This window comes from Oreochromis niloticus, linkage group LG20 (assembly GCF_001858045.2).
Source record: "Oreochromis niloticus isolate F11D_XX linkage group LG20, O_niloticus_UMD_NMBU, whole genome shotgun sequence".
Lineage (NCBI taxonomy): Eukaryota > Metazoa > Chordata > Actinopteri > Cichliformes > Cichlidae > Oreochromis > Oreochromis niloticus.
Window position 1 is genome coordinate 8538462 of NC_031984.2, and position 13463 is coordinate 8551924.

Here is a 13463-nt window from a genome sequence, read left to right on the forward strand (position 1 = left end):
CACAACAAGACGAAAAGATAATTTAAACAAAAGATCTTGACAAGGCTATAGTTACACTATAAAAAGAAAGAGGAGAGCATTGGTCTCATCATTTGGAGATACTCTGAAGCTTCCTGTGTCTAGACTTTCAGGTAAGCGAAATTTAATTGTAACCCTTTTTAGTGAAATTGTAATTAATGTTCAATTGTCTAAAAAAAATCACAGTCTAACTGCATTTTAAAAATAAAAGCTCATTGTTCAAAAGAATTTAATTAAATGGTCATTAAGTGCTGTATTTTTTTGAGCGGAATTGTTGCAATACATTTTTTAAGCAAAGCAAAATAACCAAATTAAGCAAAACTAAGCAAATAATTTATAGATCATTAGCACAAGCAATTAAAATGACAGTAATTTATGTATATAGAAGCTGCTAGCTGTCGTTGTTCTGTGTTACAGGTAACAATTACAATATGGCTGCTGTGCAAATCACTACTGTGCTGCTTCTTTTGTCTTTTTCAGTAAATTCACGTGAGTTATATCTTTGAATTTTTTACTCCAAGACACTTAGCAAAGGATATGAAATCCTAGTCTCAATGTTTAGATCCAAAGAGTAATACACAAGGACTTTAAAAGAGCTGACAAAAACAGACATGTTAGTCGATCGGGAGAAATTTCCTGTGACGTGGCTGTAATACTGCTGTCTGACTGAGTTTATGAAGTCAGACAATACTGTAGAAATGAATACAGTACTGGAATATTCTAAGGAGCTTGGAAAGAAAGCAACTGGACTTCTTTAAGTTAAGAAACTTACTAGAATATTCTGCTTTTTTTTGTTAAGGCACATTACCCTGACAATTTATCTTTTTTGTTGTAAACCAAAAGAATGTAAAATATAGAGACAAATTGTCTGATTCGCTCTATCTTTCATCACTGTTTACAGAGAATACAGGAAGGATCATCGGGGGTCAGGAGGTCGAACCATACTCTATCAAATATCAGGCATCCCTTCAGACTGAGGTCGGGGAACACTATTGTGGAGGCACGCTAGTTCACCCAGAGTGGGTGGTGTCTGCTGCCCACTGCTGGAGACCGTAAGTACTGACACCATACAGAAAGATACACAGCTTTACTAATAAACATTAACGAAAATCTTTAATAATTAAAGAGGAGAGAAGGTCTGTTATGAAAGAACATATGTGAAATTTTCATTTCGTTTTAAGTGAGCAACTTTTGTCTCTTTCTGTTTAACAGGAGTACTTTTATGAGGGTTGTGCTATGCGAGCACAGCCTGATCAAAAACGAAGGATTTGAACAGATCTTCAATGTCTCAAAGATATATGTACACAATTATAATTTCAGGACATATGAGAATGACATCATGCTAATTAAGGTAAGTAGGACTTGTACTTAGCTACAAAAAATGGTACCACCACCCTAACTTTGGTTTTTGTTACAGCTTAGCAGACCAGCACAGCTGAATGCATATGTTCAGCCAGTTCTGATACCTGATGAAGGTACCCCTCCCTTTAGTGGCACCTGCATAGTGAGTGGCTGGGGAGTGACACAGGTTTACAGTTACACCCTCTCCCCTGTGCTACGTGCTGTGGATGTAAGAGAAATACCTTACTGCACTTGGTATTACTGGGGCAGGATCAAACCAGGTATGCTTTGTGCTGGATCTCCATACGGAGGAAAGGACTCTTGCCAGGTATACATTCATGGAAAACATGATTAATTATGTGTATGCGCTATGCTTAATTACTATTTAGCAGCTGCGTTTTGTAGAGTAATACTATTTTTAAATGAATATTTCCTCTTAAATTTATAGGCAACATGACACCTGTTATATATGCTATAAAAATATATCTTAACCAATGATGATTTACATATAATTTCAGTGTCATTTTAATACTATTTAACATTTGTCATTCAAGGGTGAATGTGTAATGCTATATTATCAAAAAACAACCCTGATTTGTTGTGGTACTCCACAGGGCGACTCCGGGGGCCCCCTTGTCTGCAATGGCTACTTTGAGGGCATTGTCTCCTGGGGTATCAGCTGTGCAAATCAGTACTACCCTGGTGTCTACACCAGAGTCAGGAGCTATATTCAGTGGATTGACTGGGTTATTGACAACACACCATGAGCTATATTCTTCAAAAACAGTTAAATGAACATAATTTTCAGAGGTCCTGAAATGAATAAATATTAAGGTTAGAATTTCTAAAATGTTGCCTGGAAATATGTCAATATTGCGCCTATAATTAATTGATTGTCACTCTTTTTTCCGATAAGGAATTATAATTGATACAGACAAAGACTTGTTATTATGATATCATTTTTATTTTTTGTTGGTACTATAGCAGTATAATTAGTAACTGTGTTAATCATTCAAAGTGAATTACTATTGAAAAATCACCAATGTTGCTGTTTTCACATGAATCAATTTTCCTAGTATGCCTTTTACTACAAGCAAAACCTCTTATATTGTATTTAAGTTTCATTGTAAATATCACAGTTTCAATTAGTGCAGCTTTAAGAAGGTTTTGACCAATACACTGGGTCTATAAACTGACAAGTGATACTTGCTACTACTAGTATGGAATAAAAGGCTAACCCATCCACAGTGACAGTGAAGATGCTGATTGTCTGTATCATGCTTCTATCAGTCTCTTGTGTTCAACGTTCAAAAAGGCCAAATGTTGCTTAGAATATAAAAATCAACAAAGTGGTCAATTTTTTCTTCACAAAGAAGAGCTGACCTTTATATGTTCATAAAACATATAGCAAATGGCTACATAATGCAGATAGACAAACAAATATTTTAGAAATCTGTCAAAAACCTGTTTAAAACTCAAAATTATCGACTTCACTGAACTCGGGTCTTGTTTTAAACATAAGGAAAGTATTTACTTGTGTTACAGAGAAACTTAGGGCAGCTGTGGCATTAACCTCACACTGGGTGCCTAATAAAGTTGTTGGGTACTGTATCTAAACAACTAAATATAGAAGCTATCCTGCTGCATACTGGAAAAATTACAGCTTCTCTGGTGCTGGTTTCCGTTGTTAAGCTAAACCTAAACATTCATGCTCACATTCACACCTACACCAGTTAACCTAACAAAGTTACAACATATCCTAAAAAGCTCTGATTAAAAATAAGGGCATGCTGGGAAGTATATTACTGGGAAATGCATGTGAACCTTTTGAGGTTAACTATAATTTAATAGTGAAACATTATGACCAGGTATAAGTTGAAAATAGTGCAAAAAGTGTGTATGATACATCTACAACCTGGTCCAGTGGAAATGATTGTTAAATGAAGACTTTTATAAATCAGTGTCCTTGTTTGGTACAGTGACCTCATCTAGTTAGTTGGTTATGCATGTGCTAAACTAACAACTAACAACAAACGAACAAACAACGATCTACACAAAATGAAAAAAAGGTAAAAAAGTGCCTTTAACCTTGGTGGTTTTCAAACTTTTTAAGAGAATGTCTTAGCATGTGACCTCTCCCTCCTTTTTTCATCCGGTTCCTCCAACCTGCCTGTGTGCAGAGCACTGTAGGAGAAGCTGTGTAGCTGCTCACTGAGATTACACCACTATATACAGCACTACAGTGTGTGTGTGTGTGTGTGTGTGTGTGTGTGTGTGTGTGATAATTATATTTACCAAAAAAGAGTAGGTGGTCGTTTGAACTTGTAATATTATATGGTTAATTTTTTATTCGTACTTTGGAAGTAAACAAAACGTATTGCTGAAGAAAAGAAGACACACCCCTGTCAGGGGCATTCCCTCTGCTTTTTTATTTGCACATTTAAATCTCTGTTCTAAAATGATCTGAAATCTACATCTGTGGTTTACAGTAAGGTGACTGGATCCTACCCAATGGAACTTCAGAGATAAACTATACATGCTGCAGGTTTGGTATTGATCATGTGATCAAGCAAATGCTACCATTTGTCCAATTTTTTATAAGTATTAATGGAAGCTAAATTTGTTTTTATAGTCTTATGCTACAGATTATGCTCACATGTGTGGTTCCTCTCTAGTGTCGTAACTGTTAAGTGTAAATTAATAATTTTTGGTAGTGATGGATTAATGATTAAAATATCTCTTATTTGAGCCACACATTTCTTGTGAGATCATACATTTAAAAAAAAATGGACATAGCCACCTTGATGTTTAGAGAAGTCCTGTTGTGAAGCTTCAGGCTGAGCATTTTTGACAGCTTATATCAGGACTGTGAAAACTGAGGGACACTACACACTTGCTTGCCAACATGCCAGTGACATGGTAAAGCTTTACCCTCCTTTTTGACTCTAGTGAGACCAGAATTCACAAAATTAACATGTTGTATCCAACATACAACAAAACTATGAACTGAAACACTTAAAACAGCAAACTTAATTAGCAGGCTTCATTTATAAACTGTACAGGTGTAATGCACAGATACAGATACTAACTAATTAGTGCAAAGTAACAGATTAAGAAAATACCAGATTTTCACCAAAACCAAAGCACAAAATTCTTGGATGGTCTGTACCACATAGGCAAGCCATAATTTTTGTCAGATTTTTCAAATAAAATTAAGTATCCAGATGGATAGTTGGATGACTTTTTAAGAGAAAAAAAAGAAAAGAAAAACAAATACACAAGAAAAGAAAAAAATCTACATCACCTTGAGTAGTTAAGTAGGGAGAAACTATTCAAACATGTTTGTGTCAAGTTGTAAACAACCTTTTAAACCCCACTGGGAATTGGATTGTTATACTTTTTTTTAATACAGTTTGTGTGTTGACGTTTGTAAACTAGAGCCAGAAGACTAGACTAGAGTAGAGACAATTGTGCTCGGCAGCCCCGCATAAATTTGAACCCCCGGTTACCCTGTTTTTGTGACATGCATAAATGTATTTGTGTTTCTACCCTGATATGTCACCTGATCGCTAAACGCCACCCTCCGGTAAGCGAAGAGAAGACAGTCTAAAGGTTTGCGCATGCTCAGCAGCAGCAGTTATTGTTTTGTTTACATAACGCTGTCCTTTCGAGAGCTAGGTGTGGAAAGCTAGGCATAAGTAAAACTCCCTGGTAGCAGCTTAAATTACCTGTCCGGGTAAATTATGTCTGTGAAACACGCTATTAGCCGGGGACTCGAGTTGGGCCGGTCGGTCTTTCAGCTCGGTCTCCTGAAATCCGGTGGCCGACTCGCAGCAAAGCTCCGAGCTGACCGTTTCCGTGCAGGCCCGTCGGTCCGCACCGCTCAGCCTCAGGCTTTCCTGCCGTCTCGGTACCGCTATTACCGCACTTCTCTGAAAGGCCTGGCAGCTCAGCTTCAGTCCGCCGGCTTCAGGAGGTTTGCTGGTGGGTCCCCGCGTAACAGAGCTGTATTTTTGGCTTTCGGTCTCGGTGTGGGGCTCATCGAACAACAGCTGGAGGATGACAGAAAGAGTGCTTCAACATGCCAGGAGATCCAGGTATGGTATCTAAATGTAGGTCACAGTAGGGTACTTAAGCGACATTTAAGTAAAGTGGTTTGTTACTAGTCGTTTTTCTTTTAGTCTTTATTTTCATGGTTATTTGCCGGATTGTTTTCTTTGTATCTTCACCAATTCTGCATATTGTTTGTGAATGTATGAATGTTTTGTTGATAGGGTAATGCATAGGTAAAGGATTTGTGTACTTTCTTTAATTTGTCATGCTGTTTGGACTGCACTAAGGCCTAAATGGATAACTTGATTGCAATCCTGCATTAATTTACTTTTTATTATTTATAATAACAAACTAGGTAGATTTTGGGGCTTTATAAAGTTGTTGTATACGGCCTATTGATTGTTTTTGTTTCTTTGTTTTTCTTGACTAAATTTGTTTATAGCATGTGATTGATATGAACATATCTTTATGTAGCTTATTTTATTATTATTATTTTTCCCTGCAGGCTGTTTTTAGGAAGAAGAAGTTCCAGGCTCCACTCAAGCCATTCACCTCTGGATTTAAACTGGAGGATTACATTCTAGGGAACCAGATTGGGAAAGGCTCCAATGCAGCTGTGTATGAGGCTGCAGCTCAATTTGCTCCTCCAAAGCAAAGTGCCAGAAAATGCTCCCTGGTGCAGATAAAAGAAGATGAAGTGGAAACTGAGGCACCTCGATCTCTGACATGCTGCTCACTAAGGAACTTCCCTTTTGCTATTAAGATGATGTGGAACTTTGGGGTGGGTAGTATACTAATGGTTTAGTGTAAGATGATTTCACATCTGTTTTAGGTTTTACTCCTCTGTATGAAAACAAATGAAAAAGAGCCACACATCAGTACCGATGGGTATTTTGCTATTTGTTTGCAGGCTGGGTCATCAAGTGAGGCCATCTTAAAGTCTATGTCTCAGGAGCTGGTGCCTGCAGGTCCTCATGCCTTAAAGCAGGAAAAAGAAGAAATTACTTTGGATGGGTAAGTATTATAACCTCAGTTCTTTTTATTCCTGCCTCAGAGTGGTGACCTAAGGATAGGAAACATGCTCATGAATTGCTGTGATTTCTCTACATGCAGACATTTCGGAGTCCTGCCCAAAAGAGTGTCAGCACACCCTAATGTGATCAGAGTGTACCGGGCTTTTACAGCAGATGTTCCATTGCTACCAGGTGCTCAGGAGGAATATCCAGATGTTTTGCCACCCAGGCTTAACCCTGCAGGCCTGGGCAACAATCGCACTCTTTTCCTGGTCATGAAGAAGTAAGACCTACCTTCCTACCTACCTCAGTCCTTCGCAGTATGTGTGCTTGAAACATTGTAAAAAAAAAAATTAAAAGTCACTGTCTTTGCTTTTAGAAATTTTCATTATTTTGTTTGTTTTGTGTTTTTTTTTATAGTGTACTTGTCAGGTCATTTTTATTCAGTAACTTAACAGATTGTCTGTATCATAGCTATCCATGCACACTGAGGCAGTACCTGGAAATGTCCACACCAAGCCGCAGACAGGGCACCCTGATGGTGCTGCAGCTCCTTGAGGGGGTTGACCATTTGTGCAGAGAGGGTGTCGCTCACAGGGATCTAAAATCAGACAACGTGCTGTTGGAATTCGACTCAGGTCTGAAAAAAATTCAGTAACAGAACAGTTTAAAGCCAAATGTAAACTGTGCCAACTTGAGGTCTGTTTGGGTCACTGATGTTATATTTATTTGTCCTTTATGCAGATGGTTGCCCCCGTTTAGTGATTTCTGACTTTGGATGCTGTCTGGCCCAGAGTGATTCTAGTCTGCAGCTGCCCTTCAACAGCATTTGGGTCAGCAAAGGAGGGAATGCTTCACTTATGGCTCCGGAGGTAGGCTTAAATATTTCTTTATTGTAAATGAATAGTCACAGTTGCTGCGCCGTCTCTTATTGGTGACTATTAAAACTGAATTTTGTGACTTTTACCTCCACTCTGGCTATAACCAGAGGTGACACTTGGATACCATTCAAGTAACCTAATTGTATCTTTGTGTTTTGAAATGAATCATTAAAATAAATAAGAACTCATATAAATAGATTGTTTTCAATCAACTGCATCTAACCACATATTTAATCACTATCATTCCTCACAATATTCCTGTCATCAGGTGGCTACTGCAGTTCCAGGATGTGGTGTGATGCTTGACTACGGCAAGGCGGATGCCTGGGCCGTGGGCGCCATTTCCTACGAGATATTTGGACAGCAAAATCCATTCTATCGAGCAGTGGGACTGGAGAGCAGGAATTACCAGGAGAAGCAGCTTCCTCCTCTACCCTCCACTGTGCCGGCTGATGTGCAGTTCGTGATACGCTTACTTCTCAGGAGGAACCCAAACAAGGTAAAGAAGTGGCTGTGTTTAGTTTAATATTTAAGTTTTCAGACTGCATTTCCAGTAAAAGAGAACTAAAACAATATAGTTTCATTTATTAAGCTGAAATATTGAACTAAAAAAATCACAATTCTTTCAACGCTAAGGGGAATTGTGAAGTTAACTTTCTGTAGATTTACCTGAGAAGGCATCTCTACCATTCCACTACTTAAAAATGCTCTTCTTACTCTGCAGCGCCCCACTGCCCGTGTGGCAGCTAACATGCTACATCTCAGCCTCTGGGGTCGGAAGGCTCTGGCTAACCAGGACAGCGTGGGCATGAGGAAGCTGGCTGATTGGTTGCTGTGCCAGTCTGCTATGGTTCTCCTTAAGGGCTGTCAGGGGCCCAGTGGGAACAGAGTGGAGGCGGAGCTTCAGAGGAGTTTCCTGGCTAACCTAGAGCTGGAGGACCTGCGCACTGCTGTAGGCTTCCTCCTCTATGGGCGAGAGCAGAGCCAGGCCTGCGTGCTGTCTGTCTAGATTTACTCAAACACGTAGCTGAGAGTCACTGATATGGATAAACTGGGGCTTAAATTTGCTTTCAATACTCAGACTTCTGTATGTGTGGTATGTATGTTTTTTTAGCTGTAACATCTAATTGCTATGGGTATTGTTTGAGTATTTATCATGAATTGCCAAGTGGTGTGATTCTCCCTTTTCAAGTATCCGACCCTCAAACCTGTGTCCTCTAATGCTGCTAAAGTTACTTATCTGCATTTCTCACATACTTGTGAATATGTTTCACTTGCCTTCATTACTGTATCAGCAGGAATTCAAGCACTTCAAACATTCAAGTGTTATTGGTACCCATCGTACAAAAACGCAGTTTGTCTTACATGTGCAATGCATTGTGGATTAATGAGACGGCTGCTGGGGAGTGATTGTGTTTAATTTGTCCCAACATTTGAGTTGCTTGGCAGTAATTCTATTATGAGAGTGGATATTTTGTTTTCCAAATTATGATACACTTTTTCATATCAGCCTGTGGAAAAAAAACAAACAAAAACTCGCATTCATGCAGGTTTTTTTTGCAACTATGAAAAATTTTTGTATCAGTGAATGTGGAGGTCAATGCAGATAGCTTAGAAATAATTAAAGTTAGACTCTACTGTGTAGGGTAAGACCAAGTGAAAGGTTCACAAGTAGGACACAGTCCATAAAGTTGCCCCTTGAAGATCTGGTTGCCACTGGATATGTGTTGCAGTCAGTTGTACACTGATATTTCACAGCTAAGGAACATAGACCTGTCCTAAATGCTAGAACATATGAATCACATTGATCCTGATGTGTCATGCATGAGTAATTAATTAATCTTAAGGATATGACTTTGTTCCACATTGCTGATGTTTGCACTCTATGCTCATGTTTTGCACCTGTTCAGAGCTGTGGTTTTCAGCTAATATAATATACAGATTTCAAAATAATTAATTTATTGGGACTTAATCCTTCATATTAGGATAATTTACTGTCAAAAAGAATGAAAGGGATGCATGTATATGGATTCCTACAAAAAGATTATAAGACGTATTTTAGATATATGTCGATTTTTTTGCAGTGTTTCAGAATAAAAGTGTTAAAGAGCCCTGAAGTGGTTGTGCAAGTTCTTTCCTTTTTCTTTAGATATTTTCTAAATAAATAACTCATATTGGTGATATAGTAATATCCATGATTTTTAGGTTTGATGATGAATATTATTAGCACTGTTTGTGAAATAACAAGTTGCTGCCTGATCTTAAATGTCTTTTTCTTTGAGTTCCAAAGGAGATTTCATGTGGATTCTTCCATGTGATCTTGGACAAACTAAAATTGTTTCTCTAAAAATCCCTCACTTACAACTTATAGGTGTTGATATGCAAAAAAAAAACGTTTGATACAAGACTTCATTTTACAGAAGCTTTATTTAAGACAGAGCCATATTAGCATTTTAATAATTTATACTCTGAACAAAGTCAAACAGGTAATAAATAGACTGGAATGTATTTAGGAACACACTGAAGTTTCCTGTATAATTCCTCGTGACCCCTTCAGTACTCCTCTCCTTCCTCTTCTCCTTCACCCTCAATAGAATCAACTCCCACCTCCTCATAATCCTTCTCCAGAGCTGCCATGTCCTCTCTGGCCTCAGAGAACTCTCCCTCCTCCATACCCTCACCCACGTACCAGTGAACAAAGGCACGCTTAGCATACATCAGATCGAACTTGTGGTCGAGCCGAGCCCAGGCCTCTGCAATAGCAGTGGTGTTGCTCAGCATGCACACAGCCCTCTGGACCTTGGCCAGATCTCCACCAGGAACCACAGTGGGGGGCTGGTAGTTGATGCCAACCTTGAAACCAGTGGGGCACCAGTCCACAAACTGGATGGAGCGCTTAGTTTTGATGGTGGCAATGGCAGCATTGACATCTTTGGGCACCACATCGCCACGGTACAAAAGGCAGCAGGCCATGTACTTGCCGTGGCGAGGGTCACATTTCACCATCTGATTGGCTGGCTCAAAGCAGGCGTTTGTGATCTCAGCCACTGAGAGCTGCTCGTGGTAAGCCTTCTCTGCAGAGATGACTGGAGCATAGGTGGCCAGGGGGAAGTGGATACGGGGGTATGGCACCAAGTTGGTCTGGAACTCTGTCAGATCAACATTGAGGGCACCATCAAAGCGGAGGGAAGCAGTGATGGAGGACACAATCTGACTGATCAGCCTGTTCAGGTTGGTGTAAGTAGGACGCTCAATATCGAGGTTCCTACGGCAGATATCGTAGATGGCCTCGTTATCTACCATGAATGCACAGTCGGAGTGCTCTAGGGTTGTGTGGGTGGTCAGGATGGAGTTGTAGGGCTCCACCACAGCGGTGGACACCTGGGGAGCTGGGTAGATGGAGAACTCCAGCTTGGACTTCTTGCCATAGTCGACAGACAGACGCTCCATCAGCAGGGAGGTGAAACCAGAGCCGGTGCCACCGCCAAAGCTGTGGAACACCAGGAAGCCCTGAAGACCAGTGCACTGATCAGCCTGAGGACAGAGAGGAAGAGATGGCAACCAGATAAGAGATATACCCATCGGTTAGGTCATTTACCCAGGCTTCTTCTGCTCTGATTTACCCACCAGTTTACGAATCCTGTCCAGAACCAGGTCAATGATTTCTTTGCCAATTGTGTAGTGTCCACGGGCGTAGTTATTGGCAGCATCCTCCTTGCCAGTGATCAGCTGCTCAGGGTGGAACAGCTGGCGGTAGGTCCCAGTGCGCACCTCATCTACAAAGAAACCACCATTAAGAAATTATGTAAGGGTTTTAATAAATTAAAGAGGCAACAGCGATAAGTTTATTTCTGGAAGTTTACCAATGACAGTGGGCTCTAAGTCGACAAAAACAGCTCTGGGGACGTGCTTTCCAGCTCCAGTCTCACTGAAGAAGGTGTTGAAAGAATCGTCTCCACCACCAATGGCTTTGTCACTGGGCATCTGACCGTCTGGCTGGATCCCATGTTCCAGGCAGTAAAGCTCCCAGCAGGCATTGCCAATTTGGACACCAGCTTGACCAACATGGATGGAAATACACTCACGCTAGTGTAAGGGGAAAGAAGATTTGGATTAAAAACAAAGACGAGTCTTCCACTTGCTGAAGATAACCAGTTTTCAGAGCAGTTTTTGCTAATTAAAAAAGGAGGGATAAAACACATTAATCAGGCTCACAAATGAGACAATCACTGTATTTTAAATTGCCTTTAACATAACTGCTTAAATTACATTTTCCCTACCTTGCACAAGAAGCCGTTACTAATACATTTTCTATATTCTATTATAACAGTTGGATTCAGGCTCAGTCTGCCATTTATTTTACAGAAGCCCATGCATTTTGTGCTGCGACATAAAACTGCCTACTGCAGGATTACTGTAGACAGAGGGGATTATCTAGGTCAGACATGTTGCAGTGTGCTGGCGCTTTAAAAAGACATTCAGATCATCCACTGGGGTTATATGTAACACAATTTGTACTGTATTTGATTTTATGGTATATTTTAAGCATATAAGATATTAGGGATGGCTTAGTTTTATTTAACACATAAGCACAATATGGTGTATGTATGTGACGTAATTATTTTTAGAAAAGAGGACACTGCATTTATGTAACATACATTTATATAAACGCTGTGTTAAATGGCTGAAGATCAGGTTCAGAAATTAGTAAGTACGCCAAGGGGAAGCAAGTGGACAGGTCTAGTGGTCAAGACTAAGCTGATTTACAGGAGTTGTGTAGGATAAGGATCAGGCGCTTGCATAGGAACGTAATTCATCATTTAAGTGCAAACTTAACGGACTGACGACATCTCACGGCACTATATTCACAATTAAAACAATGTATGATCACAGTATGCTGCGGAATACTGCATGGCAACAAGCAAGGTTGTAGTAATTTGGAAGAAAAAAACAGAACTGAAAAAACGACCCAGTTTAATTTCCACATATCTTAGACTTAAACAATGACAAATAAGCAAGTCAAATGTTAGAAATTAAAGCCTCGCTTACCATGATTGCTTGTCGGTATTATGCAATGTAATGAGACAAGCCAGAGGAGTGTCTGCGTCTGAGATGCTCGGTGTCTGAGGCTGCTGTGATGACGATCTTCGCTCTGCCTCTTCAGGAGGACAGGTGAAGTGCACAAACTGAAAACGCTTCTCCGTTTGGCGCAGTAATTGTTTCCCATTCAGAACCTCCAATGTAAGATAAGAGGCTTTCAGGACCTAATTCCTCCTCCGCTAAGGCGTGAGTCGGCAGGAATAAGGACTATACAGGACTGTGCAAGAAGAGAGTAGAATTTCATCAAATCTGGCAGAAGGAGGCAAGACCCTCTGATGCTCCCTTTTTATAAAATTTAAGAAAAAAGAAAGGTATTCGCTTGCTTGTGTAAATCAATGCAATTAGCCAGAAACTTGTTATATTGAGTAAAGCCACGGCATCACAATGAAAGCTATATTGTTTGGAGATCCGAGAATAAAATAAAATAAACCATTTTATTTTCGAGGGCGATCACTTACGATCACATAAGCGGAGTTCAACAGCTGAAGTATTTGAACTCCGCTTATGTGATCGTTTACATTGAACAAATTGCTTGGCTGACGTGGAAAGCCAGTGTCCAGGAGGAAAAGTAACTTTGAAATTACAAATTTAGCTACCTGTTAAATTATAATCTTATCACAGCTGTAATATTGCATTTTTTCACTATATACTTTCTTCTACATTCTACTTTAATGAAGTCATAAGCAAAAATCATAGAACTCGCATTCTGTCTATCCAAAGTATTATAACTAATTTATATGTATTCTTCATAGTTTTGTTTATCAATCATTCATAATGCTGGTCCTTCTCTTCTTGATAGACGGTCACAGCTGGTTACGCCCTCGATTACTGATTTGCAGACTCGTGCTGCCTTCAGGGCTGCGAATCATGCTGTGACTTATAAGACTACTAAGAAAAGTAATGAATTAATCAGTCGCCTAATAAGATGTGCATTGTTTAACCTGTATAATAAGAATCAAATTGTGCAGCCAATATCACAGTGTACAATGCAAATTAATAAGTTAAATAAATACTGCTCAACTATACTTTTTCATTACGCTGCTCGACGCAAAATAAA

The 13463-nt window shown here is 39.6% G+C and overlaps 3 protein-coding genes across 3 annotated transcripts; 2 read left to right on the forward strand and 1 right to left on the reverse strand.

Moving 5' to 3' along the window:
- On the forward strand, nucleotides 1–2817 carry LOC100708767 (trypsin-3). Its single transcript, XM_003439071.4, has 6 exons — nucleotides 1–131; nucleotides 436–507; nucleotides 920–1070; nucleotides 1231–1369; nucleotides 1436–1687; nucleotides 1974–2817. The coding sequence occupies exons 2-6, from the start codon at nucleotides 450–452 to the stop codon at nucleotides 2124–2126; spliced, it is 753 nt and encodes a 250-aa protein (XP_003439119.1). The 5' UTR covers nucleotides 1–131; nucleotides 436–449; the 3' UTR covers nucleotides 2127–2817.
- Nucleotides 2818–4984: 2167 nt separating this feature from the next.
- On the forward strand, nucleotides 4985–9353 carry pink1 (PTEN induced kinase 1). The gene is made up of 8 exons (XM_003438791.5): nucleotides 4985–5456; nucleotides 5918–6193; nucleotides 6323–6426; nucleotides 6526–6708; nucleotides 6900–7063; nucleotides 7170–7297; nucleotides 7575–7805; nucleotides 8031–9353. The coding sequence occupies exons 1-8, from the start codon at nucleotides 5103–5105 to the stop codon at nucleotides 8313–8315; spliced, it is 1725 nt and encodes a 574-aa protein (XP_003438839.1). The 5' UTR covers nucleotides 4985–5102; the 3' UTR covers nucleotides 8316–9353.
- Nucleotides 9354–9714: 361 nt separating this feature from the next.
- LOC100709035 (tubulin alpha-1B chain) lies at nucleotides 9715–12512 on the reverse strand. The gene is made up of 4 exons (XM_005448415.3): nucleotides 12356–12512; nucleotides 11170–11392; nucleotides 10934–11082; nucleotides 9715–10840 (listed from the first exon to the last, which is right to left on the reverse strand). The coding sequence occupies exons 1-4, from the start codon at nucleotides 12356–12358 to the stop codon at nucleotides 9860–9862; spliced, it is 1356 nt and encodes a 451-aa protein (XP_005448472.2). The 5' UTR covers nucleotides 12359–12512; the 3' UTR covers nucleotides 9715–9859.
- Between the last annotated feature and the right edge of the window lie 951 nt (nucleotides 12513–13463).